Genomic DNA, 26,829 nt, shown 5'->3' on the forward strand with positions numbered 1-26,829 from the left:
CTGTCCTTGACCTTTTATAGACTTCTGTCACCACTCATGACAGTCGATTTTTTACTTCGAATTCCACAAGCCAACTCCAAGAGAGAGAGAGAGAGAAGATGAAGCCCGTTAGCTCGTTGCAGCGCAAACTTGTCTGTGAAGAGAAACGTCGTCTGTCCTGTACTCCTCTTGACTTCAAAAAGCAACGGTGATAATAATAATAATAATAATAAAGGGCTCACCACTGTACAGCTGCATCACAATCTCACTAGCGTCATCCATCGCATCGTCTCCCTCTCTGTCCCTTCTTCTTGTTGCTTTCCGCTCTGTAGTTCAGAGGCGTGCCTGTGCGCAAAGGAGGATACCGTTGCCATGAAAAGATTAATAAGAAGAATCATAACGCCTGTCTGCATGCCGCAACGACGTTCTTTGTTTTGTAGAAACAACCGCAGTGTGTTCTTCTACTATTGGGGTTCTTTTTTTGAGGTGTACCGGCATTCCTACTACGATTCGCACAGCCAACAAGAAAGGAAAAATATGGTTTCGAACGTTCATCAGATACTCATACACACTTATTTATAGCCAACATCAATTGCACAGCTGATCAGCCATACAGAAGGAGACTGCGCCGCGCCTTTCGTGCGTTTTCCTCGCGGTGCTTCCTCGAGATCGAATCGTTGAGTCCGCAGACGTTGTGCTGTCCACTTCGGACGCATCAGACATAGGCCAAGAAGAAGAACTCCTGTTTTGTTTTACCTCCAAACAGTGTTTGCGTCGCGTCGCCTTCCCTGAAAACCTCCATTCACCCTGCTATTGTGGTCTTGGTTTTTCTTTTTCTTTTTCTTTTTTCTGTCTTTGCAGCAAATTCGGTCTGCACGCACACACGCACCGATACACCTTTTGCCCACACGTCAATGAGCCACGGTCGAGCATTTCTTCTCTCCAGCTTCGTGCACGACGACGAGGCGGACACAGAGGACGCGCACAACAAACGTCGCCAAGACACCCGAACAGCGGCACCTCCCTTCCAAACAGCCGACGACCGCAATGAAAGCGGACGCGATGATGACGACGACGACTACGATGCGGACAGCATTAGCGATGAACATGACGGCTACGGACCTGTAGAAGTGTTCTACGACCAACACGCGGGGATGTCGGCGTGGGAAACGAATCGGAAAAACAGAAGCCAGGATGAACCAGCTACCGCCCCTGCGGCATCAGTCTTCAGAGACGGCCACACGACAGCACCAAACATGTCCATCACTGAAGGGAACAAACAGGAAGAGCAGCAGAAGACGACGAGCAAAACGGCGTGTGACGATCGCGACTGCCAAGCCGGCGATCCCCTTCGCCAAAGTGACGCGCCCACCCCGCACCAACGAAGAAGCACCAAACGAGCAGCGCTGCGGCAATACGTCGGCTTCGTCAACACCGCCGTCGCGACGATGGACCACGCCGTGAGCGTACCCGCTGCGCTGCGTGGCGCTGGGCGACGGACGATGTTTGACGTTCTCGTGGAAGTAGCACAGCGCCGCAAGGAGAAATTGAAGGAGGGAGAAGGTAAGGCAGCGCAGGTGGATGCTACTACGCGAGTCAGCAGCCGTTCTACGAACGTCTCATCCGCGCCAGGAGGCTCCGCCGCGGCGACGTCGCTGTCCGCCGTCCGGTCGGCGCGTGACGCGACCTATCGGATGCTTTTCCCAGCGGCAGCGACGGCGGCGGCGGTGGCTTCGGCGGCGGTGGGTGGAAATGGACGCCCCTTCGAGAGTTCCACTTCTCCCTCGCACCTGCAGACCTCAGCCTTGAAGCGGCACGATCGCGCATCTGCCGGTCATCAGCGTCAGCAGCAGCAGCAGCATGAGCTTCCCGTAATGCATAGCACCCCCAATCTTCCTCCCGGCGGTGGCAGCAGCGTGAGTCACACCACCCTCGCCACAACTGCAGGCAGCTCGCCGATGGAGTGCATACATGACGCAAGGCCTCACGTTGACCCTGCGCTGACGTCGTCAACGACTGGATCTGCGACTTCGCTTTATCCAGTGGGAGAAGGCGGCGCGCAGAGAACTTCAAGCGCGTCCGCAGCAGCGACACCACCTCAAAGCGGCCCTGATCGCCGCCTCCGTCATCTCCTCCCCGCCCACCTGCACGGTGCTGTCTCCGCACAGAAGAAAGGCGATGGTCCGTCCGCTAAAGTAGGCAGTCGAGCGCTGCGCAAAGGTGGGGAAGAGCAAGCACGCGAGAACAGCGAAGACGACGATTCGGCTTCGGACATTTCAAGTGTGTCCAGTGGCGAGCAGCCGCCACGCCGTGCGGCGCAGCGTGTTGCGGTGCGTCCAGCATCAGAAGAAGATGCCTGTCTCCGTGACTTCCTTGACGGTGGTGGTGGTGGTGGTGGTAAGCGAGAAACTGGGCTGAATTTGTCGCTCTCCACACGGGCGTCGATGAAAGGCAAAGCAACCTCGAAGGAAGAAACAACGTGGTTGCAGCGCCTAGAGGAAACAGTAGAATCTACCCGCCAGCGAGCTGCGGCAGATCAGAGTCTTTTGGAGGAGGTGTTGATGGGTCACCGGGCGCGGCGACCTGCAAGTCCAGAAGAGCAGTTGCCTCGTGGTCACCGCCGTCCACGTGACCGCGCCACAGGAGCTGTACAGGTAGGTGACGACGGTGCCGGCAGCATGACGGCGGCCTCTACGTGTTCTACTTCCAGGAGCCGCAGCAGCGGCAGCAAGAGCCGGAGTCAATCCAGCTCGGCTCGAAGCACCTCCTTCCTGTCTGACGATTTAATGCGAGACATCGACGACGATGTACCGCAGTGGGTGCTGCAGCGCGAGGCGCGTCAGCAGCGGCAGCGCCAGCCGCAGTACGAACTGGATCTTCGTGGTCCGCGTGCTGGTGTGGCAGAGCGGTCGAGCGCTGTCCTTGAGCAGGAGCGCGTGGAAGTGCTGCAGTCCTTCATTGGCAAGCCCACCACTTTCTGTCCCTCCTGCGCCGCCTCGCGAAGACCACCGAATAGAAAAAACTCAAATCCACCACCAACAGCAGCGGCGTTGCACTCCACTTCGAATGCGCCTTCGCGATTTCAATGTTACACGTCAGCCGGTACGACGGCGAGCAGCTTCTTTGCTTCAGCAGCGCAGGCGACAGGGTCTTTGTTTCTCGCCAGCTGGAAAGAAGGCAAGCGACTGTGCAAGCACAATCCAACGGCGACGTCGGTGGTGGCGTACCTGAGCGACTGCTTTGACCGCTGGAAGCCTTATGGACTTCAGCTGCAGCAGCACACCCATGACCGCGACTCGTTGCCTACTGGGGCGTCGACAGGGGATGAAAACAGCGGCGACGGAGACGTGTCCATCTCGAGCGCTGACGACGCACCAGTCCTGCCATACACAAGCAAGACACACAGAGGCGTCCACGCTGGCGAGGGCAACTATACGGGGAAAGCGGCCGCCACCGCCTTGGACGCGAAACGGAAAGAGTGCGGGGTGGAATTGAAGATTCGCGTGCAGTACATCGAAGCAGCCTTTAACGTGGCGGTGGTGCATGGTACCTTAGTGTGGTGCAGCGAGCACGCTCGTCAACGTCTTCGTATGTCGCCAATCAGTGGAGCGGCTGCTGCCAGTGAAGGTGCCATCTGCACCGTGGACGAGGAAGACAACAGACATACTTTATTGAGACCGCTTCAAGCGGCGCCGCTCCCTTCCTCCGCTTTTTCGGACGTCGGAGACCTTCCGTGGACCTTCCTCTTTCCCGAGCCTGCGCTGATGCAGATTCAGGCGCTGGTGGGGGAGCACCTTTACATCGCGCATCCCTACCACGTTTACTCAAGCCAGCGCATTGTCCTGGCAAGCTACAACTTCACCACAGACGCCGTTGTGCGGCAGCAAGAAGCGCAGTTCGCACTGGAGCTGGAAGAGCGTCTGCGGGTCGTGTCGAAGCGCAGCGAAGGAGGGAACTGCTACGCCCTTCCTGCCCACCACGGCGAGGTGGCCGATCTGGACTCACGGCGTCATCGCGGTATGAGTCCCGTGCGAACCTCCGCACACCCTGCGCTGTACCAGTCCGAGCGCAGCCCAACGCACCTCTGCAGGCCGTCCCACGCAGGGACGGCAACAGCAGCAGCGACAACGGTAGCCGATCGCTCGCCACATCGGCTGGTGTACGAAATCCCAGGTCGCTCCAGCACTCCACAGCGGCCTGCATCGGCACAAATCCAGTCATCGCCGGATGCTTCTCTTGCGATTCCTGCTCCTTCTGATTCTTTCACGATCGACGCGGAGGCACATACGCCAGAACGCACGCCAAAGACGCTGCACGTGGTGGACGCGTCTCCTGCTCCACACCCACCTTTCCACGAACAAAGTCAGCAGCGCCAGCAGCGTCCGGGCAGCCTGGCAACAACAGCAGCGGTGCAACATGAGAAAGGGAATGCTGATGGCACGGGCCCTTATGCTGCTGCTGAGTACGCGCACCCGCCTGAATGCACCGCTGCCTCTCTTCACAAGAACCACAACGAGAGCTATCGTCCTTGGCATTCTGTGGACCCCGCGACATCTGCGGCACCGCTGCCTTCCTTCGTCCGCACAAGCACCACCGTCAGCCCAAGCGTGAATTCGCTCGCAGCGGACGGCTTCTACGACCCGCTGGCCATGCCTTCGTTTCACGCCACCACCACCACTGCTTCTGCTGTAGCGGCGGCGGTTGCTGCAGCATCGATGCACGGAGATGGAGGTGTGACGATGGTGCTGACCGGCAACTCCGCTGACGCATACGGCGAGGACAGTCGCATGGTGCATCGTTACTCGAGAGCCGCTGCGCCGTCAGATCTCGTGGAGACGTCCTCACCGTACGTTGCAGGTGCGACGGCGACGGCAAACGCGCTGAAGCCGCCACCGCCTTTTCGGCCCTTCGCTGGTGCCCCAGCAGACGTGGATGAGCACGCGCGTCTGCAGCCTTTCGTCAACGCAGCGGGAACGGGAATGACGGGCGAGCCTGTGCGGACCTTTGGTGGTGGCGATACCGCCGTAGAGGACAGAGTCGGGCACGGCTTTCCACGTGGTCCGCCGCTAGACTGGGACGTGCCGGTCGAAGTGCTGTTTGCGTTGAGTGGGTTGGCGAGCCAGCGTGCGTCGAAAGCGCTGACCGAACCGCGACCTTCACAGGGAGCGCAGCCAGCAACCGCCACGGTGCATACATTTGGCTCACAACGATGCCGCGATGCAGAAGGGTTGCAGGAGACACCGCCTCGCAAACGCGCACGCGCACGCGAGGACGTGAGGTTGGCGGAAGACGAGCGGGACGCACTGCCAGTCGTTAGCCGCGCTCACGAGGCGTGTTCTATCCCACCGACTCCTGCACTTCCGAAAGGGGAATGTCACGAAGTGATGAGTGATGGTGGTTGTGGTCGCACGCTGATGGACGTCTCCTGCTCGCTCCCTACGCCGCTGCCATCCGAGGTTGAGAAGCCGCTCGAACCGGTGTCACCCGCACGGTCTGAAGATTCGCTTTCATGCTCCATTTCCTCTCCTTCCGATCTCAGCGACGACCCTGCTGATCACGGCAAGGACCGTGCACCTTCTCCCAGAAATGCAGGAGTCCTCACGGAACGTCATCGCTTTCGGCCTTCGAGCGCGGCCGCACCCCCGCCTGGACGCAGTTTGCCTCGCAGAGGTGGTGGCGGTGGGACTCCACGGTCGTTGCGTCAGCAGCGGACAGAAATGGCAGGTACACAGGTCGCCTCACGCAGTGGTGCACCCATGCACGGTGTAGCCCGCTACCCTGTCGAATCGGAAGTGACCGCGGGAGAAGCCGTGCACCGTCAAGTTTACGCGTACGCATCACAAGTGCAGGCTTCCCCTCCTCCAGGTGCTACCAGCACTCTTTTCTCTGGGGAATTTGGAGCGTTGGGGCAGCCGCGTGAGGCCGATGCAGAAGCCACAGCGGCAACTACCGCTCCGACGACCGGCTTCTACGCATTCAACGATGTCGTCTTGAGCGACTCCGACGAATGAGCAGGTGAAACGCAATTCCGTGTTGTTCGGAGTGTTTCTCCTGCAAACCGTGTTCTGTTCAACACACACTCAAAAAGCCTCCCATCTAATAACAAAGCCGACGTTAAACTGACAGGGCACGGATTCCTTCCTCTGCTGCTTTGCGCGCTCATGGAGCTCATCGACGCTGGACCACTTGAGCCAGTGCAGTTTCGGTGTACCAAAAGGAAGTAGTTTTTTGGGGGGAGTGCCGCCTCCCTTGCCCCACCTCAGCATTCAACTCCTCACTTCTGTTGTTTTTCTTCCTTCTCCCTTCTCGCTGCTGAAATCAACAAAGTAGCTCTTTGCTTTGTGTTGAAGCCATCAGTCGCGGCTTCCGCCCGAAGAAGCGCACCGCATCGTCTTCCTTTCGTTGTTTGTTTCTCCTTCCCAACTCGCCGCACCCTCTTCCCAGCCATGGCGAACGGTGTGACCGCGAACAGCATGCTCATCTCGGTGAAGGCGCCCGATCTCGGCTCCTTCCCGCTGGACCACTACCGCGAGTGCAAGAACGAGATTGAGAAGTACTACACGTGTCTGAAGGAGAACGAGTACGTTTCGCCGATGTGCCGCGATCAGGTCCGCGAGTACCTGCAATGCCGCATGGACCGTGGCCTGATGAAGAAAACCGACGTGAGCAGCTTTGGCATTCCAGAGACGGAGTTTGTTCCTACCAAGCAACATCGAATCGATCTGCGTGAGCAGTGGCTGCGACAGAAGATGAATCAGGTGAGTGTGGTGGCAGTAGAGAACTACGTGCGAGACGACCTGCAAACACCGGACGGCTATGAAAAGGAGAAAGAAGGCTAAAGTGGAAGTATTATCTCTCCCTTACGTGCATGTGAGGGAGAGAGACTAGACGTCTGTTTGTGGACCTGAGTCAAATGCAGCTGTTCGACCCTTCGTTTTCGCCGGCTCGTTGCTACGCACCTCTATTGCCTTCGGTTTTCGTATTGACGTTTGTTATGATTGGTGTACTCACCGCTGAAGTACGGCGTTTCTTTTCACAGGTAATTATCGAGCCAAAGAAAACAAATACGTTCACTCTATTGCTGTCCTTTCTCCCTTCGTGTTGATGACTTCTCTGTTTGTTTGATTGTTTTTCACAGCAAGCTCGACTTGATACACCGATGTCAGGCACGCTTAGCGGATAGACGCGCGCCGGGAAAAAAAAATGACACTCTTCTGTGAAGCTGCTCTGCCCAGCTACACAGCAGCGTTGTAGGTACCGCTGTCACGGTGCACACGCTGTCCTCTCCAGCTTCTGCAAGCTTATTTTCTCCTGGTGGAGCTTGTCTGCTTAGTGGATGAGTGATGTGATTTTGTGGGTATGTGTGTTTGTGACCTGCGGTTTAGCTGCATAACACCTCTTGTCTAGCTTCTTTAACTCTGGTCAATGCTCTTGGTGTTCTTTTCCATTCTACCGTGTTCTCTGCCTTTACGCCATATCTCGCCTTAGCCCAATATATATGTATAAAGACAGTTGTTTACCTCGAGGGAATACATCAATTGAAGGGCACCGAGAGCAGAGAAATGTCGGTGGCAATCGACTTCTTCTGTTTTCTTTTTCTTTTTTTTTAGATCTCCATGAACAGCACCATCAAGGTGCAACATGACGCTGTCACCCGTGGTGCTCGATAATGGTACTGGCAGCATAAAATGTGGCTGCGCTGGTGTGTCACCGCTGCCGCTTCTTGTCTGTCCCACCGTTACGGGTAGACCTCGAGTAGATGCGTTTCCCTTCCGCACCGCTCTCCACTCCTCCCACAGCAACGGGGCCGCTGTGGGGGAGGCAGAGACGGGTCACCGGGCGCAACGCCTTCAACGAGATATTTTGTGCGGCGATGAACTGGACGGGCTGCACGAGGCGGCAGAGCTGACGTACCCAATTACAAACGGTGTCATTCGCAATATGGACGACATGCAGGAGCTGTGGGACTACGTGCTCTGCCAACGATTGCCGCAGATGTTAGGCACGGCAGCTGGGGGGAGTTCAAGTGCCCCGCAGCGTGTGAAGTGGGAGGAAAGGTCGGCTGAGGGGGATCGCGGACTTGAGTGGCTGGAAGGCCGTCCGCTGCTCCTCACGGAGACACCGAATCTCTCACTGAAGCAGCGCTGCGCCGTGATGGAAGTCTTCTTTGAGGACTACCACTTCAACACGATCCAGTCGACTCCGCAAGGGGTGTTAACGCTGTTTGCGAACGGCGTGGAGCGTGGGGTAGCCGTGGAGTGCGGCGAGGGTTTGACCCACTGCACGCCCGTCTATGACGGCTGTGTGCTGACCACAGCGCAGCGCCGCGTCGATTTGGGCGGTCGTGCCGTGACGGACCGTCTTGAGCAACTTCTGTGTGCGCATCAGCGTAGCCCGCGAGACAGTGCGATGCGCGGCGGGCGCCGCGATGTGTATCGACGATTGAAAGAGCGCTACTGCTACGTCTCTTTTGATCGGTCTTTGGACCAACGCCTACTGCGCGAAACTAACGCGCTGCAATGCACGTGCGTGCTGCCAGATGGGGTAACGTGCCGCCTCGGTGCAGAGCGCTTCACCGCGCCTGAAGTGCTCTTTGACCCTTCCTTGATGGATGTGGAATCCCCAGGCATCTCTGCTGTGTTGTGGGACTGCATCGAGGCCGCGGACGTGGACGTGCGCCGGTCACTGTATGAGAGCATCCTACTCTCCGGCGGTTCCACGCTCTTTCCAGGCTTTGGGGCACGGCTCACAAGAGACATGAAGGAGTTTTACTTGACGGAAAAACTGAAAGGTGACGTGAGTCGCATGGCTCGCTGCCCGATTCAGGTGCAGGAGCCGCCGCGACGGCAGTGCATGGCGTACATGGGTGGGGCACTCGTGGCGGAGCTGTCGGCCGATCGGCCGGAGATGTGGATGTCGCGGAAGGAGTACGAAGACGGTGGCACGTCCGCCGTGGTCGCTCGATATACGAGCGCGGGGGGTTACTGACTGTCGTGGGCCCTTGGGGTGCCAAGCTCTTCTTTGTTGGTGTTAATGTGGTGTTGTTATCATTGTTTTCTGTGAAGCTGTTGCTACTGCTTGCCCTAAGAGGGGGGAGATCTCTTGCTGACCTTTTGAAAAATAATCCGATCCTGAAAAAAGAAAAGAATCAACGTTCCTAGGAATTACCGCCACTTCTGAAACCCGACGTGAAGTCACTGTGTGCTCCGTTGCCTGGGGGCGTCTCATGCTGCACGTGCCTTTTGAGTCTTACCTCCTCCACATCCATGATGTTGCTGTGCTTATGTAAACTGTTCCTCTCCTCCTTGCACCACCTCCGTCAACGAATACGGGCAAAGAGCCTTGCGTTGCTCGTCGCTTTTTTTTTTACTCTTTTCTAGAGAACTTTAGCCCTGCACTCGTCACGGTGCGGTTGCAGTATTCGCATAGGAGAGACATTAGTTTACCACCATGGGCAAGGTTAAGAAGCAGGCGGACCACGCCATCAAGAAGATTCTCATGAAGGAGAAGTCCCTCGCTCAGAAGAAGAAGCGCGAGGCGGAGAGCTATCACGAAACCCCTGAGAGCAACACCACAAAGCAGGCAACGAAGGACTACGCAGCCGTGGTGTACCGCAAGGCGCAGCTGACCCAAGCTGCACCAACGCAGACCGCACAGTTTTTGTCTTACAACACGGCGCTGGGCCCGCCGTACCGCATCTGGCTCGACACAAACTTTATCAACTTCTCGATGCAAAACAAGATCGACATTGTCCAGGGTCTGATGGACTGCCTGCTGGCCAAGGTGATACCGTGCATCTGCGACTGCGTGTTTGCGGAGCTGGAGAAGTTAGGCAAGAAGTTTCGTATAGCGCTGAAGCTGGCACGTGACAAGCGCTTTGAGCGTCTGACGTGCGACAGCAAGTACGCCGATGACTGCGTCGTGCGGACGGTGACCCAGCATCCCATCTACATCGTGGCGACGTGCGATCACGAGCTCAAGCGCCGTCTGCGCAAGGTTCCTGGTGTGCCCATCATGTACATCGCGAAGCACCGCTACACAATTGAGCGCCTGCCGGAGGCGTACGGTGCGCCACAGTAGTAATTCTGTCTCTGTTGTTTTTTTGCCAGCCTGAGCATCTCAGAAGGGAGAGAGTGGGTAGAGAGAACACGATTGAAGGCGGCGCTTTCTGAATCGTTGGCGTTGTGTCCTCGATGCTCGAGTGATCCTTTCCTTTTCTCTGGGGGTTTTTCCCCAGCTGTCCTTGTTCGCTTGCTCCTTTTTTTTGTTGTTGTTGTTGTTAAACCGATTAACTATTAACCTTCTTTCTTCTTTTATTTGCTTCAAGTCGCCACTTCTGTGTGCGCGTGTAAAGCTCGTCGTTAACGTAAACGTGCATGAAACGTTGTGTCATGTCTGCCGACACGTATATGATGGTGAAGTTTTCTTCCCTTGGTGTGTGTGTGTATCAGATTATGGGAAATGAGCCACAGTGGAAAGGTCGCGATGAAGTCGCCGTAGCGGAAATGTCTTTTTTTTTCGGAGGGGGGGGTGTTTTACGTCATCCCTATCTCTGATACTTTTCCTGCTTGCTCGATGCAAGTCCTTCACTGCGCTTCTTCTGCAAGAACACCTCTGTGTGTGTGTGTGTGTGTCTCATGATACGTCTGTTTCCTTCTCTCTTTCCCCCTTCTCACTCCGTCTTTTTCGGGGTTTTTTTATTCTCTCTAACGCATGTGTTTCTGCGGCGCCACGGGAAGCTGATGAGGAAGTCCGCACCAGCTATCAACGACCACACAAGCTACTACACAGAGGGAGGAGTCGAGACACGAGTCGCTGCACTGCGTTAAAGCGATCTCTAGCGCTTCGAAGAGATTCGTCACGAGGAAGGTTCTTTGTGGCTGCTCGCTCATACGCAACTGCGCTTCTTCTGTACAACACTCTGAATGCGCAGAACATTCCTTTCATCCATGAGATCCGGCAGGTTCGAATCGCCGGCGGTGGCTGTCGCGGTGAAGCGAAGAATTGCCTCCTACCTTTGCAAGGCCACCTCACGAACCTCGTGGAAGAAACCAGCGTCGGTCGGCCCCTCGTTCCCAGCTGTCGCGTCTTCCTCCACCTCCGTGCTGTGCGAAGCACGCCGCTGCAAAAGCTATCACTTCTTCATGAACCTCGATGACCCCGAGGCAACCCGCCTGCGTGTGGAGGACGATCTGGAGCGCCTCGCCAGCGAAGAAAAGAAAGGTACCACGGCCTACCTGCACGGCCTGCTCAACCTCACCCTCAGCCACTATCAGCGCGAGGACTTCATCGCGGCGCGCGACCTAGCCGAGTACACGCACACGAAAGCCGTTGCTCACAACTCCAAGTCGTCCTTCCTGTACTTCACCGCGACGACGTGCGCGCGGTGCGGTGATGCGCTGGCCACCGCGTACGAGGCGCACGTCGAGCAAATGGCGGAGCAGACGAAGACATCTGCAGCGCTCACCCCCGCACCCTCTGTTGTCTTCAGCGCAAAGCGCACCATCGCGAAACTGCGCGCCGATGCGGCGCGTTACCGCGTCATCGCCGATCGCGTTTACCACCGACCGGACATGGCCTTTATGCGCGGCAGCGGCGAGGGGGGCGGGCGGCGCCACTGGAACTCGTCTCGGCCGTCTGCAGGCAGTGACACACGACACGCCTGGCAGGACGGTAGCAGCAACAACAGCGTGGATGAGGAGTACGCGCCGCATGTCTACGGGGAGCAGTGGCAAAACAGGCGCAAGCGTCCAGAACATGTGGAGATGAAGCGCTACTACCAGCGGCAGTACACGCCATCACCGAGCTCTGCCTCCGAGAAGCGGTGGACCGTGCCGAAATGAAAAGAGGGTGTGCGCTGTGATCTCCCTTACTCTCTAACGACATCCTTCTTTTTCACAGAGAACCTCTTGTCAGCCCTTTTGTTCTGAGTACAACAAGCACATACACCGGTGCACTGTACTGGACCGCTCCGTCTCCTTGAAAGAAGTGGTCTGTACTGCGGAGCGTGTCACACTGAGTTTCATTGCCCTTGATGTTGGTTGCTGCTTTCTTCAGTTGTGCGTTAAACCGAGACGACTGTCGCGTGCTTCGGCTTCTCTTCTTGACCTTTTTTTTATCTTTCAACTCTTCCTCTCTCTCAACCTTTTCCCTCCACTTCGAAGAGATCGGTGTTGCACACTCACACACGCAAAGCATGATGCTGCGACGGAGTGCCGGACATGCGGCGAAGAACTTAGCCGGCGCCGGCGCTGTGGTAACGAAGACCAGCGCGGCTGAAAACAGAAACGATGAAGTAGCAAAGGCGACCGCCACGCATACGCGAAAGCCTTTACTGCCGTACGCCCTTCGCCGTGCCTCCGCGTACGAGATGCTGTACGGCGGTGCCCGTGTGCAGTATCTTATTCAACATCCGTTTCAGCTGCATACGGTTCGCAGCGAGGACCTGCCATCGCCTTCTCTGGATGCCGAGCGGCACGATCTAGCACTGGAGATGCAGCTGCCGCGCGATTTGGGCCCGTACAACAACATCAACATGAACATCCAGCGGCAGGCAGGGGCAGACGTAAACGTGCCCGACGCAGCCGCCGATCGGCACACCAAGGAGGGCTTTGACATGGGTGCCTTCTTCAGCGACCAGCACCACCCCGAGCGGCACCACAACTCGTCTCTCCCTTACAGTCAACACGACACGAACAACGTGATGGGGCTGCGACTCTTCCCTCTCAACATCGGTGTCCGCGCTCGCACGGAGGCAGTGCGGATTCGCACCGACGACTGCCTGCAGCGACTGCGAGTTGCGAAACTGTGTGCGCAGGCCCAGCAGCCGCTCGAGTACCCGCTGCCGCTGCACCGACAAAGTCGATACGCGTCTGTGCAGCCTGCGATGTCGCCGGACCGCACCGCCCACCTGCGTGGGGCCGCCGCCCACCCCACCCCTTCGCAGCTTTCCATTTTTACTCGCCCGGTGGACCGCGTAGATGGTGCGGACGGAGAAGACCGGCGGCATTCACCGCGTGTGTGTCCGGTGCATCCGTTTGCCGTGGCGGCCGTCACCCGCGCCTGGTTGCCGCTGCAGATGCTGAAACCGATGGGCCACAACTGGAGTGCCGCCACGCGGAGTAGTGGCACACGCGGTCCGCACATGCAACTCATGCAGGAGCGGTTAGATCAGAAGGGTTTCGGCTGGAAGCGCAAGTCGCGCTCGCTCTGGCAGCAGGACGTGGCCACGGCTGGCTTCCGCCCGCATCGCTACTTCTAAAACAATAGAAGAAGGAGTGAAAAAGAAAGACAGCCATTCGGCGGTGCTGCCCCTTTACGCCTCACCTTCTTCTTTGTCTCTCCTATTGTTGTTTGCACCCACGTGCGTGTGCTTCGTGGTGTGATCGAAGGGGGGAAAGTAACGGGACGAATACGATGGAGTCGTGTTCGTGGAAAAGGAAATGAAAGAAAGAGAAAAGGCTCCTCTTCTGCTAATGGATCATGTTACCGTTGGCCGTATTCTTCCAAGGAAGTGAGTGTTTCCGTGTTGTGTGTGGGGGTGGGGGTGGGTCGGTGGAGGCGGGCTTCGTTTGAGACCGATAGGCATATATATATATATGTGTGTGTGTGTGTGTGTGTTTGGTCTCATTGATGTAGCGAAACTTTTTGGTAGGGGGAGGGGTTGGATGGGCGGTTATCGTTGCACATTTGAAAATGTGGTGTTAAAGAGCTTTTTTTTTCTCTTTTCGCTTTCCCTTCTTGCGAACCAAGCAAATCGAATACCGACTTTTGAAAGAACTGCAGGGCACAACTGTCGTTGTTGTTTGCCTATCGCTTCACCTAAGAGACTGCTTCGTTTGTTTGCTTTTTTAAGGTCGCCTTTCTCCTTTGTGCATGACAGAGAGTTGGGAACTGAACGGCCAAAAAAGAAGACGGAAAACCCCGTTCATGTCTCTACCCTTCTTTTCCTCGCTTCAATTCATGAAGTGCATCGTATTTGCTAAGGTCTTACTCAACACACTCGTTTGGATTTTGATACGAAACCAATCACAAGTGTGTGTGTGTGCTTTTGAGGGGAAAATACTCACGCGCCGAACTCTCATGCTTCTTTTTCTTCCTCTTCTTCTTTTCCTTTTTCAATTTGGGTAATAATAATTTTTACTATAAAACAAACAAAAACGCTACTTAAAACACATAAACATCCATTCTCTCTCTCCCTCTCTCTATCACTGCTATTCCCATCGTATCGCAACGCACCCTTAACGACACTGATGCAGATACGCACACACACCGCCTTCAACAGCTACGTCCTCGTGTTCTTTTCTTTCGCTCTCACCGGTGCTTTACAACAATCGCAATCGACACTAATAAAGACCAGTACGTTTTTTTTTCTTTTGGGGGTTTTCGTGTCTTGTGTTGGTGAGAAAGGGAAACAACAGGAAAAGTTCGAAAGTGTAATTTCTTTTTAATATTTAAATCCCATTTTTCCTTTCAGTTCTCAACTGAACCCTGAAACAGAAAGAAAAAAAGAAAGAAGTTAATAGCTCTAAGGGAAAGAGGCTTAATTCTTCCTATCTGCGTGGACGTTCTCTCTCCGCACCGTGACGGTCGACAGTGTGGAGGCCCTCCAAATAATAATAATAAATACGTTTTACCCCATCTTTAACTATACTTGCTTTTTTTTTGTGGCATCTAAGCAAATCAATTCTTGATTGTTGCGGTTTTTCCTTTTTTGTCCAAAGAAAGAAAAAACAGAATCCCTACGGCTTTGTACACCCCGTTTCTCCTTTCTGCGACACTCTCTTCCTTTGGCGACAAAAGTAACCTTTTTTTTCGCCTTCGTCCTACTTGATCATCCCACTGCTCTTCGTGCAACAACACGCCTAGTCAAGAAGGGGGAAAAAAAGAAGCGCTTTGTCACGAGCAACAACCAGCAGAAGAAAAAAAAAGAATCCTCTACGCCCAAAAAAACTCCCACGAGAGCAACCAGGATTCCGTTGATTAACATTTCATAATTCTCGTCCCGTGTCTACTATCATTATTGGCTCTTTTTTTATATCTCTTTGTCATTTTCACTACCGTTATCCTTTTCGCAAGCCCTCCTTTACCAGCACAGACGCTAGCGTCACACTCTGTGACAAGGTATTGCCTACCTTCGTTTTTTTTTTTTATTTGAGGATACACGTTTCAGCTGCTCTGAAACAAAAAAAAAAGAAAAGAAAGCAAACGCTTACTCATTAAGAAATCGTACACACATGGTGATTGAAATTCTAAAACGGAATCAACGCTTTGATTACTATTTTTTGTTTTTCTTCTGTCTAAGGTGTTTTTCATTTCTTCTATTTTTCTCTGATCCGCTGTTTTCGTCTGTTATTTAAGGAGAATCTGTTCCAGAGAAGGAAGATTGGAGAAAGGGGTAAAAAAATTTCACCTATGCATAGCGTTGGATAGCGCTCTTAAAGCTGTCGTTTTAATCGGTTCTTTTTTTGTTGTTTTCTTGTTAAGTGAATCAATTATCTTTACTTCTCTGAATAGCATTGTCCCCTTTTTCTATTATGATTATTGCATATATTGCCTCTTGACGTTTTTTTCCCCGTTTTGGTTTTTGCTTCAATCTGTTTTTTTGTTTTGCTTTTGAGGGAGAGCTGCGTTAGCCTCTACTCTCTCTCTCTCTCCTTCTCTATCCCCCTCTGTACTGTGAAAACGTTTTCTTCATTTTCCCATTTTGTTTTCCAAAACGGCTAAGTCTCTGTTACATTATAGTTCAACGATCTTCTTGTCCCCCCGATTACTTTTTCTATCTCTTCTTTATCTTTCTTTTGTGGGTTATTCTTGTTTTTCTGCCATCCTTTTTACTATTCTTCTTCTTTTCTTCTTGTTCAAGTACACATAACTAAAAAAAAAAAAACGAAAAATATCTCGGAGCATCGACTCTGTAGACGTTGTACACATACTAACGGAAGACCCTCACATATCTTTAACCGTTGCTCTTCGGTCTTTCGGTCCGTTTTTTTTTTTCTGTCGTTGTTTTCTTTTCAATCTCTTTCTTCCTCTCTCGTCTTTGGTTTCACATTTGTTTGTTTTTTAAATCTCTTTTCTCTCTTTATTATTATTGCTAAACAGCAATCTTTTTCCTGTTTCTGGTTTGTTCTTTTTTAGAATTCGGCCACTTCGTTTTTCCTTCTCTTTTCAGAGGTACTAATTTCTTCTTTGTTTTCTGATTATTATTATTATTATTATTATTATTATTTTTTACTTACTACCTCGAATTGAATACGTTGGTTATATATATATATATATATATATATTCTTCTTCTTTCCCCTTTCTGTCTCTTTTTTGGTTTTGCCTTTCCGTATCTTGAATCGGTTCTCGCGCCTTGTGTTCTTAACCTCCGGCGTCTATTATTATTATTATTGTTACTATTGTAGGTCTTTGTCGCAGACAGTTGTGTGCGCGTGTTTTCGTTTCTCTCTCTCTCTCTCGTCGCACATCCTATTCCAGTGTTTGAATATACATATATAGATAGAGAGATACACATTATATATTATTTTTCATACAACCGCACATAGCTTCGTGGTCACTCGTGCTAAAATAGCTTTTCCCTCGCCGTTTTTCTTTTTTTCTTTTCTGGCGACGGAAGAAGTAGCAAAGCTCTACGAGCTTGCGGAATCTTTATTTTCTTTTTTTTGACAGCCTCGCAAGATATCTCTTTCTCCCTTTCCGTTACTGTCTCGTCTAATCGCTCTCCTGTGGGTACACGGATCTGGCGGCGTTGATTTGATTTGCAAAATCGAGCAGTAACTTTGCTAGAAACTGACCAGAACGCATTATTGCGAGAAAATACTTGGCAGTGTGTGACAACTGTTTTTGGTGCGGCTTTCTTTTATTTATTATTCTTATTTTTTTTTCCTTCTCCCTACGTGTTAGTCCTCTCTCACGTTCTTCTCGGCATATCAGCACAAACAACATCTTTGTGTGTAAAAGAAAGGAAAAATAAATACACTCCTGTTTCGGTTCCAGCGTTTCTTTCTCTTTTTCTTTCAGCTCTCTTCCTAAACTTGTCACTTTCCCCCCGCTCTGACGCGTGAGGTGCCTGGAGAAAATAAAAATTTGAAATCAATCCGTTGCCTCTCTGGTCGCAGAGCAGCTTTTTTCTTTCTTTTAACCTACTAACGAAGTTATTTTACTCTTAGGGTCCGTGTATTCATAACCCAGTTCTAGGTCGGCTCCCCTTCCCCCGAGGCTGTCTTCGTGTGACGCTGCAGCTTTGTGCTTTCGGCCCTTATTTCTTCCTCTTCTTTTTCAGCTTACCGTGTGCCGTGGCCATTGCAGCAGTGTAGGTAAACCGTTTGTTGAGAAGCTATTAAAAAAAAAGAGAACTAAACAAGTTTTCTTTGTGTGCCGACGGGCTTAATTTTGTTGTTGCCGTTGCGGACCTTTATCGGTAAGACAAAACTTTTTCCTACCCACAGTGTCCTCTGCGCAACTGATCTCATTTTCAGTGTTTTAACTGTCGTTTTCCTTGACACGAGCTTCTTCTTTCTCTTGCGAGTTTCACAATCGCATACATCGTGGAAAGACCTCTTGGACTTTCATCCACACGTTATCTTTGCTCCGATCTTTGCACGCTTTCAATCTTTTTTCCTTTTTATTTGGAGCTTGCGAATAGAATGACCTAGCCTGAAGAATTATTCATCCTACCTCTCTCTTTTCCCCTTTTCTTGTATTCTCTTTCTCAACTGCTAGAATTCAGCAGTTCTTCCATCTTTTAGTTTTTAGTTTCCTGTTACCATACTTCTTTCAAGTCTATTTTTAATATCAAAATCAAGTACTTAACTCACACACACAAAAAAAAAAAAACATTTATATCTATATCTATATATATATATAGCAATATACTCTAAACACAGGAAAAATGACCCTTGTTCCTACTACCGCGGACGATACCTCTTTCGTCTTTTCGCGCGATCAGTGGTGCGCGATTGGCCAGCGGCTGCGAGCCCTTTCGAGGAGGCTCGACGAAGCCAGCAGCAGCTGGAGCCTCTGGAGGTTTTCCTCCTCGTCGGAGGAATAACCTATCGCGGGATGGTGTCGATCGACTTTTTAACGACGACACTTTCCCTCCAGCTGGATCAATGGCCAGCTTCGCCGTGGGACGACGCAGCTTTCGTCGATTCTACGACCAGTTGTGTGTCCAACATTCGCGCCGGATCGGTTGCGACCCCTCTCGCGCGGGAACTCGGGACACAACTCGAGACCGCCGTCGCGCAGGCGACGGTAAAGGTGCAGCTTGACGTTCTGGCGAAAGCTGAGTTTTCGCTCCTGCGTCAGGCGCAGGAACTGGGTCACAGTGCCCAATATGTGGCGAACGCAGTGCAGGCGGCGAATAACGCCACTTATGGTTTGGACGCGCGTCAGAGCTATCTTGACGCACAGGCGCTCGCCCTGCACGAGCGTAACCTTGCTGTGGCTCGTGGAGAAGGGTACTCCACTGCTCAAGGCATTGCCTTGTCCACCGCGCAAGAACGCGTGGACAGAACCAGTGAGCGCCTCAACGCTCACGATGCGGCGCTCCGCGCGCGCATGGAGGGCTTCCACGCCGAAGAGCTACACGCTGCTGGGCGTCAGGGCTTTCTGGAGGCCCAAGCGGCGCATCATGATTACGTGCACCGCAGCCAGACGGAGGCCGAGGAGCGCCTCAATCAGAGCCGCACGGCTCTGAGCACCATAGAGGGCGACTCGCGGAGCAAGATCGACGCGGCCCTCCATCAACAGCAGGCTGCGCAGGAAGCGGAGAGGCGCGCAGCGGTGATCCTCTCGCGGGACGAGGAGCTCCACCGGCAGTTGCGCGAACAGCAGCAACTGCTGACCGACGCGCTCCGAAGAGAGCAAGATTGGCGCACCAACCAGCGCCAGATGGAAGAACGCTTCGCAGCAATGCAAGCGGAGATACAGGCCGCTCGCGGTGAACGCCCTGCGACGGACGCTGAAACTGCCGCTGCTGTCGCGCCGGCTCAGCCCGTCACTGCGGCGCCGCCAGAAGCCCCTACGCCGCCCCCGCGGTCTCGCACGGGTGCACAGTTGCCCCCTCCTCCCCCTTTCTCGATGGCGCCGGTGCGCCCTTCGCCACCACTGGCTGCTCCCCTCGCAGCTCGCCCACCCCCGCCCCCGTTCAGCACCCTCCAACATCCAGTGGCGGGCGGTGCCAAAGACATCTTGCGGGGACGCGAGCCGTACCCTCTCGACGTGCCAGCGGCGCCGACGCCTTTTCAGTGGCACGATGCGCGCTCTTGGGGCCCTGTGCTGAGCCTGCCACAAGGCCAGGCGATTTTGATGTTGGAGCTCCAGACGGCGATGGAGCTCAAGCTGCCGGTCCCGATCGTACGGGCGGTTGTGGAGGCCTTAAAGGCCTTCATGAACAACCTCGCCACGAGGGTCGAGCCGGATGAGTTGGACTTTGCCGAAGGCGAAGCGCTTCTGTTTGCTCTGCGGGTCGCGGACCTGTACAGCAAACACCCGGGAACAAGTCCACAGGACTTCTACTCCCAGTTCGGCAGGTTCTTGAATCCTGCTGATCCCTTGACGGTTCGTTTTGGTTCTTTGGCGCAGCGTCCGCGAGTTCGTTCGCGCACGCCCTCGCGCACTGCCGGCCCCGGCATTCGATGCTACTATTGTGGCATAGCAGGGCATGTGTCGACTGAGTGTCGCAAGAAACTCAGCGACCAAAAAAAAACGGAAAAGGGACCCCACGCAAGTGAGGCAGCAACCAGATGAGGTCCCTACCCGTTGCGGTGTTTTCCGCAAGCGCCTTCTCGTGGCCCAACAGGAGGCGCGTAAGCTGCAGCAGGGCAATGGGAGAGATCCTGCCTTGGAGGTCCGGCGAGCGGATCCCGATAGGCTCGAGGTCTCCCAACAGCGAGGAGCTGCTAAACCGTCCGTGGAGAGTCTCACGTCGGATCGCAGCTCCTGCGACATACCAGGCGCCACCTATCCCGTCCATGAGGCGCTCTCTTCCGACCGACGAGGCTCATCGGCCATGTCCGCCAGCCTCCGGCTTCCTGCCGCGAGTTGTCACCACTCGCACGCCGCTAATCAACTCCACGTTCGTGATTGCGGAAAGAAACCTTCGCGCCCCTCTATTCGGCGCCAACGACTCCCGGCTTGTGTACGAGGAGACGGCGACGGACCCGCCCGCGTGGAGCACGTTCCTGACGACGGCGAACACCTACGCGCAGCGCATATACGCCGAGTCGACCTGGCAGTCCCGCCTCAGCCTCGCGGGACAGTTTATCCGCTTTTGCCTGGAGTACGGGAAGCCCACCGACGAGCTGAGCGCCGTAGCGTTTTTGGGCGCTCGCGTCGACCTCAAACCGACGACGCTCGTCCAGTATGCCCGCCAGTTGCGCGGCATGCTGAGGGACCAGCGAACACCTCTCGACGTGGTGACTCTGGGGTTGACGCGCATGGCAGCGCAGACCGAGCGCAAGCAGGCGAGACCGTTGGAGAAGGAGGAATTCGAGCGCTTGTTCCAGGCGCTCCCGTCCTGGGAAGACCGCACCGTCTTCCGTCTTTGCTGGATTACGGACAGCAGGTGGTCCGACATTCGGACCTTGACGAAGGAGAGCTTCACCATCAGGGACGATGGGACAGTTCTCTTGGACTGGGCCGCCGGGCCCAAGTCCAGCCAGATGGACCCGAATCGAGCGTCGCGTTATGTGTTGATCAGCGGCGACGATGCAGCGGCAATCATAGCATTGCTGAAGGCCATTCCGGGCCCCCAACTGACGGCCCTGACGACGGCAGAGGTGACGAAGCGCCTCAAGCCTCTGAGTGCGTCTGCGCACTCGATCAAACGAGGGGCCGCACAGCACGCAGCGAGCCTGGTCGCGGAGCTGAATCTGGACCCATTTCTGGTACCCCGGCTGATGAAGCATGCAAACATCTTCGACATGCCGTCGACCTCCGTCAGCTATCTGGGCCCGACAACGGCCTGGCTAACGGGGATATCGGATTTGGTCTGGTTGATGTGAGTCCGTGGCACCTGCCGGAGGTGCTACCTGATTTTCGCTTGCTAGCGACGATCACACGTCGCTCTCACAAGACAGCCGTGGCAGGGCCAGCCGAGGTGGCGGCTCTGCCCTTGCAACAAGTTGGGGTCTCGCCTTTGGACGTCGGTCCATTGAGGGACAGAATGCGTTATCGCGTTCGGAAGCGCTTTGACGCCCTGATGGCCTTGCTCTCGGAGGAGCCGCGCGACTCAAGACCGTCGCGATGGACGGTGCCGATGGACGACGCTACGCGCCCGCTGGAAGCGCGCATCATCGAGAAGGCACCCGATGCGGATACGCGTGGTTGGATCCACCCCTTCTCGGTGGTGGAGGAGAAGCCCTCAGGCAAGCGCCGACGGTGGATCGCCTGGCCGCGGGAGAAGAACGAGCAGGATCTTCTCGAGACGCAGCTGGACGACTTACGACACACCAGCGAGTACATGTCCATCGTTCATGGCGAGTGTGCCACCGTCATGGATCTCAAGGCCTCGTTCTTCCAGGTTTCGCTCCCCGAGCACACTCGCAGGAACTTCCGGTGCCATTTGCAGGACGGCACTTTGGTTCAGTTGACCCGTCTGCCCATGGGCTACAAAGCCAGTCCTGGGCTTCTGCAGATCGTCACTTCGACGCTCGCCGCCCATCCGCGCTACGTCAAACGTAGTTTGGCCGTCCCCACGGGTGTGAGTGTCGATGTTTGGATCGACAACATTCGTTTGTCCGGGAAGAGGGCCGAAGTTGAAGTTGCTCAACAGCAGGTTCTGGTGTGTGCTGCGAACTGTGGCGCTGCTTTTGGCGAGGTCGAGAAGTGCGCCACCAATTACGAGTTTTTGGGTGTCAACTTCTCACACGACACCAATACGGTCAAGTTGGGGGCAAAGTTTCTGGGGAAAATCGCGTCCGTAGCGGTACGATCGCGGATAACCGTCGCCGAGTTGGAGGTTCTTGCATCTAAGCTTATCTATGCAGCGGCGGTACTGAACATTCGTTTGGTTCAATATTACTTTCTCCTGAAATTTGTTCGGCGCACGTTGTCAGCGCTGAATAAGGGCCTCCTGGGCGCTTCGTCGGTGGTGGAGATGTCCCCGTCTGTTTTCACGGAGGCTTCGGAGTTCCTCGCCATCGTGCAGGAAAACCGGGCACGGAGTGTGGTTGCATGCGTGCAGTCAGAGTGTCCGGTTCTGGTCACGGACGCCTCCCTCAGCGGATGGGGGGCTGTCTTCATATCCCCGGCAGGACGCGTTTTCGTTGCAGGAGGTCGCTGGCACACACCCCCTGTTATGATCATGGAGGCAGAGGCCCGCGCTGTTCGTTTGGCGCTCACAGCTTTCGCGGCTAAGATTCACCGCCGCGTGCACATCCATGTCGACAATACATCTTTTCTGTTTTCGGCCCGAAAAGCTCACACAAAGTCGTGGGCGCTGGCTTCGGAGTTACGCGCCATCTACGCGCTGGTGGACGCGCGTGGGTGGATACCGTCCTTCGAGTACGTGCGCTCCGAGGATAACCCCGCCGATGGTTTATCGCGTGGCCGCCCTTTTGAGATACACGACTGGGCGAAGGGGCTTGACTTGCGAAGGGGAGCGGGGAAGCGTAAGGCGGGCTACCCACTTCGTAGAGTCTGTTGAATAGTTTGTTTTCGTTGCATTTATTTAACTATTGATATTCACAGTGTGTTGTAAAACCAAGAAAGATAAATTTATGTAATTCTCATGTAAAGGTTTGACCTGTTGGTAGGTGATGATTTGTAGGGTGTAGGTTATTCCATAATTTTTGGTTTACTTTTCTCTACCTCGACAGTTGACTTCGTCTTTGTTTTATTTGTGGTTACTTGCAGTTCTGTTCAGTCACTTGCACCCTGTCACAAACTCCAAGTTTTAATTCGTGTTTCTCAATTGCATCTCTTTCTGAGCTGTGTGTGTTTTTTGGGGGGTTTGTGTTCTGAAGAACTCCTTTAAAGTGCAAAAGAAGGAGGCCTTACTCGTTTGGTACGACTTGTGTCCGTTGCGTAAAACGTGAGATTACTCATCGCTTTGCGTTTTTAATTCAACTTTTTCCTTTCTTCATTACCCCTTCATAATTACCTGAACTCCTAATAAAATATACTACGCAGTGTGCCTCTCTGGAAAAGGAAAAGGAACACAGGAAAAATGGATCCCTTCTCACAGCCCTACTATATTGGCGGCGCCACGCAGGATGCCTCGCAGCAGCAGCAGCAGCAGCAGCAGCAGCAGAAGATGCCAGTGCGGAAAAACGGAAGCGAGAGCGCTGACTCCCACGTTCCTATGGCGATGCGTGCAGAAATTCAATCGAGCCAGCCGCCACCGTTTCCAGGCACCGCTGCGCCGTCTGCCTATGCCTTCCCAACGATGCAGCAAACTGAGACCCCACATCAGTTCAACTTCTCGCACTCGCATGACGGGCAGCTGAGCCCAGGCAACATGCAGGCGAGCGGTGTCAATCCTCCACCTTCGCCCTACGCACTTCCGCAAAGGCAGGTGGTGTACCTGCACGGCGGCGGTGCAGCGTCGATTTCGTCCTTGGGTCGGCACCCAGTGCTCATGGGGCCCCCCGCCGCAAATGTGAGCCTCACGTCAGCGAACGCGCCGGTGTTCTACCCGGCCATGCCCATCCCCTCCGCAAACGGGAATACGGCCGTGGCCTACTACGTACCGGGTACCGACTCACAGCAGCAGCAGCAGCAGCAGCAGCAGTCCGTTCTGCTCGACTCGAGCACCGCTTTTCACGGTCCTGGCAACGCGAACACGCGCCTTTCGTACCTCGTCTTGCCAACCCAGCAGATGGACCAAGCCAGCATGACCGCTTACGCAACTCTGCCGTTCACCGCCTACGTGTCTCGTCGTTCCAGTGGCCAAAACGCCATGCAGGACGCAATGGACTTTGCGCCGCCCAACGCGGCAATGGCGGCGTGGCCGTCGGCGCTGCCTCCGCAGTACACAAACCCGCCTCCTCTGCAGAAGTTCCCCGCAACGGCCACCACAACCACCAACGCCGCCGCCGTCGACGACAAAAAGGCGCGGCAGAAGGCCCCAAGCAACGGGGAGGTGCCGTCGACTGCCTCTGCGGCTGTCAACCCGCATCCCCCGATCGCAGGCGGTGCCAACAACAAAAATGGCAGCACGTCGAAGCCAAAGCACCACGCTAACGGCGTCGACGCCGGTGCGCACATCATCAAGGAGGTCTCCATCACCTCCCAGTCCACATCGAACACGCAGGGGCTGCCGTACGCGGAGGATCCGGTGGAGATCGACACGACGAAGCGTCAGCTCATCGTGAACTACCTGCCGCAGCGCCTCACCGACGAGCGCTTCAAGGAGCTGTTCCGCCCCTACGGGGAGTTGATGGAGGAGGAAAGTCACATCATTCACGACTTTCGCCACCACAAGATGATCCCGGTGCCGTCCTCCGCGGCCACCACACCCGCCACGAAGACCACCACGCCGCTGAGCTTCGACAAGGACACACCGTCCTCGCCCGTGACGGCGATCACGACGATGTCGCTGTCCAACATGGATTTGACCTCGCTCGGCACGCACACGCACGACGACACGACCCCCACCACTGTGACGGAGAGCACGTCGAGCACGACGGCCGTGGAGGCGTGCAGCGTCCCGCGCAGCAAGGGCTATGGGTTTATCTACTACAAGGACGGCGCGAGCACGGAGCGTGCGATAAAGGAGCTGAACGGCAAAGAAGTGGATGGGAAGCGTATTAAGGTGCGGTACGCACAGCAGCAGCGGTGTCTGGATCCCCGTCCCGCAGAGGGAGCCACGGAGAGTGTGAAGGACATCGACGCCCAGATGCACAGCACGACAAGCGAGAGCGAGGTGAAGTCCTCCGATATGGAGATCATCGACAATGAGACGTTCGAGTTTGACGACGACTAACGAGGAAAGGACGGAAAAACGGAATATGCCGTTTTCTTCCTTCTTCTCTGGTGAGAGGTGCTTCTCTTTCCGTTTTCATTTATAATTATTGTCTCTTTACTCTCAGTTGGTCATCGACCTCCTCCCTTTTTTCCCAGGTCGGTGACCGTCATGGTGCAGTGAAGACGGGCGAAAAGATTTTTGGTATTCATTTTTTAATTATTTTCTTCTTTCTTAGAGCTATATCGAATCTTCTCGCCATGTATTTTCCTTTATTGTTATTATTATTATTATTTGAATGCTCCTGAATTGTTTTTTTGTTTTCGTCATCATCATCTTTTTCCTTTCGTGACTTGTTCGTTTCATATTTCACGTAGCCTGAGATACAGCTGTGAGACTCCTGTGTGCAAACGATGAGGAAAAGCGATGCTGTGAATGAGCGGGAGGGAAAGGAGAATGCACACTTTGGCCTGTGTGACCTATGTCACCCCTCCCCCCCCCCTCCTTTCTCTTCTCTTCTCGTTTATATATATATATATATTTTTCCTTGTGAATTAACCCATATCCCTATGCAATGGTACTCGTTTTTTTATTTATTTATTATTACTTTTCTTTATGTAAGCTTCGTTAGATTAATCGGTTTTTTATTTATTTCTTTCATCTCTCTACGAGTGTTTTCGTGAATCATGCAGCTAGGCGATCCTTTTTTTTTCTAAACTCCATTCACATCTTAGAAACGAAGATCGGAGAAAGCAATGAGGAGCTGTTCACCGCAAACCACAGGAGACTGAGTATGGTGTGTATGTGTACGCATTCGACTATATCGCCTCAACGATGCTCTCTCGACTCTTTTAAGAAAAAAAGAATCACGTTTGCACATTCGCTCATTGCTGATGAAAAAGCGCAGTTGTTCGTCGTAGCGTTAACCAACAAAAAAAAATAAAGAAATAGCCTCTTTCATCGCGTTCCATTGAGCATGTAAACTCCTTTCTTTTCCCCCTTTTTCCCGTCTGTCGAGCTCCTTTTCCTTTTCATGTGTTTGCGTGGCGCTTTCATTCTTTTAAGAGAAACATCGTACTGCCTGATCGTCTTTCTTTCTTCTTCTTTGTTTTTTTTTCTCCATGCAAGCATGGGCTTTCTGCAGCGTTATTCACATCGCTCTCTCGGCCAGCTGTTCTCTGTCCGCTGTCAGGAATAAACATTTATTATGTTCACCGCCTCTCTTTTCTTTGTTTGTTTTTTTACTCATTGAAACAAGTGCTCATGGTGACGCAAGGAAAATATCGTTTTGGCCACTTTATGCTTTTTTCTATTATGCGTGTACATCGGCAGACACCACCTCGTCATGTGCTTCCTATTTCGACTCTTGCTTGTACGAGAGTCATCGAACTCTCATTTATTTTTTTCTGCCATAAAGAAAAAAAAAGCAAGCGATGGTCGGAAATGTGGCACTCTAAGTATCTTCGAAAAGCGTATTTATTTTTATGGGCCTCTTGTCCCGTATCGCAGTGGTTTTTTTTTGCACAACTCTCGCTTTAATCTCTGTTCTCTGTGAGTTTTGTTGTGGGTTTTTTCTTCTTCTTCATGCCGTATGTGAAGCCTCACAGTCTATGCAGCGGGTACGCGCACCGTGTTTGCCCTTCTCTCCCCATCTTTTTATTGTCACTCTTAAAATCCTTTTCTTTCTTTTTTTTTTGCTGCTTGGTTTCTTAAACCGTATTTGTTTGTGTTCCTGATCTCTTCCTTCTTTCTCTTCTCCATCTGCGACCTGTTATACCAACGCAACATCGTGTGGGTGTGTGTGTGTGTGTGTTTTCCTATCACTGCGTTATTTTTGATTTAATGTGGATGAGTTCGATTTCATATTATTATTATTTTTTTGCAGATGATAGATATATATATATATATATATATATATATATATATATGTATAGTG

General features: G+C 53.6%; 9 protein-coding genes across 11 annotated transcripts; all 9 read left to right on the forward strand.

Moving 5' to 3' along the window:
• Positions 1–309: 309 nt before the first annotated feature.
• On the forward strand, positions 310–5,990 carry ABB37_02645 (hypothetical protein; the record flags this gene model as incomplete). The annotated part of the gene is made up of 1 exon (XM_015799723.1): positions 310–5,990. Exon 1 carries the CDS (start codon positions 894–896, stop codon positions 5,988–5,990), a length of 5,097 nt encoding a protein of 1,698 aa, XP_015661325.1. The 5' UTR covers positions 310–893.
• Positions 5,991–6,304: 314 nt separating this feature from the next.
• ABB37_02646 (putative mitochondrial hypothetical protein) lies at positions 6,305–6,818 on the forward strand (the record flags this gene model as incomplete). 2 transcript variants are annotated; one of them, XM_015799724.1, is made up of 1 exon in its annotated part: positions 6,305–6,818. In XM_015799724.1, exon 1 carries the CDS (start codon positions 6,426–6,428, stop codon positions 6,816–6,818), a length of 393 nt encoding a protein of 130 aa, XP_015661326.1. In that variant the 5' UTR covers positions 6,305–6,425. The 2 variants fall into 2 exon arrangements, with proteins under 2 accessions (XP_015661326.1, XP_015661327.1); XM_015799725.1 differs by having other exon boundaries at positions 6,308–6,818.
• Positions 6,819–7,620: 802 nt separating this feature from the next.
• ABB37_02647 (putative actin-related protein 2) lies at positions 7,621–8,967 on the forward strand (the record flags this gene model as incomplete). The annotated part of the gene is made up of 1 exon (XM_015799726.1): positions 7,621–8,967. The coding sequence occupies one exon, from the start codon at positions 7,621–7,623 to the stop codon at positions 8,965–8,967; it is 1,347 nt and encodes a 448-aa protein (XP_015661328.1).
• Positions 8,968–9,315: 348 nt separating this feature from the next.
• Positions 9,316–10,059, forward strand: ABB37_02648 (hypothetical protein; the record flags this gene model as incomplete). Its single annotated transcript, XM_015799727.1, has 1 exon — positions 9,316–10,059. Exon 1 carries the CDS (start codon positions 9,430–9,432, stop codon positions 10,057–10,059), a length of 630 nt encoding a protein of 209 aa, XP_015661329.1. The 5' UTR covers positions 9,316–9,429.
• A 657-nt stretch (positions 10,060–10,716) lies between these two features.
• Positions 10,717–11,822, forward strand: ABB37_02649 (hypothetical protein; the record flags this gene model as incomplete). Its single annotated transcript, XM_015799728.1, has 1 exon — positions 10,717–11,822. The coding sequence occupies exon 1, from the start codon at positions 10,929–10,931 to the stop codon at positions 11,820–11,822; it is 894 nt and encodes a 297-aa protein (XP_015661330.1). The 5' UTR covers positions 10,717–10,928.
• A 319-nt stretch (positions 11,823–12,141) lies between these two features.
• On the forward strand, positions 12,142–13,240 carry ABB37_02650 (putative mitochondrial hypothetical protein; the record flags this gene model as incomplete). The annotated part of the gene is made up of 1 exon (XM_015799729.1): positions 12,142–13,240. The coding sequence occupies exon 1, from the start codon at positions 12,176–12,178 to the stop codon at positions 13,238–13,240; it is 1,065 nt and encodes a 354-aa protein (XP_015661331.1). The 5' UTR covers positions 12,142–12,175.
• A 4,806-nt stretch (positions 13,241–18,046) lies between these two features.
• On the forward strand, positions 18,047–19,735 carry ABB37_02651 (hypothetical protein; the record flags this gene model as incomplete). Its single annotated transcript, XM_015799730.1, has 1 exon — positions 18,047–19,735. The coding sequence occupies one exon, from the start codon at positions 18,047–18,049 to the stop codon at positions 19,733–19,735; it is 1,689 nt and encodes a 562-aa protein (XP_015661332.1).
• A 262-nt stretch (positions 19,736–19,997) lies between these two features.
• Positions 19,998–22,634, forward strand: ABB37_02652 (putative target of rapamycin (TOR) kinase 1; the record flags this gene model as incomplete). The annotated part of the gene is made up of 1 exon (XM_015799731.1): positions 19,998–22,634. One exon carries the CDS (start codon positions 19,998–20,000, stop codon positions 22,632–22,634), a length of 2,637 nt encoding a protein of 878 aa, XP_015661333.1.
• A 282-nt stretch (positions 22,635–22,916) lies between these two features.
• Positions 22,917–24,914, forward strand: ABB37_02653 (putative RNA-binding protein 4; the record flags this gene model as incomplete). 2 transcript variants are annotated; one of them, XM_015799732.1, is made up of 1 exon in its annotated part: positions 22,917–24,914. In XM_015799732.1, exon 1 carries the CDS (start codon positions 23,157–23,159, stop codon positions 24,912–24,914), a length of 1,758 nt encoding a protein of 585 aa, XP_015661334.1. In that variant the 5' UTR covers positions 22,917–23,156. The 2 variants fall into 2 exon arrangements, with proteins under 2 accessions (XP_015661334.1, XP_015661335.1); XM_015799733.1 differs by having other exon boundaries at positions 22,952–24,914.
• Positions 24,915–26,829: the final 1,915 nt, after the last annotated feature.

Source organism: Leptomonas pyrrhocoris (genome assembly GCF_001293395.1).
Source record: "Leptomonas pyrrhocoris isolate H10 chromosome Unknown, whole genome shotgun sequence".
NCBI classification, from domain to species: domain Eukaryota; phylum Euglenozoa; class Kinetoplastea; order Trypanosomatida; family Trypanosomatidae; genus Leptomonas; species Leptomonas pyrrhocoris.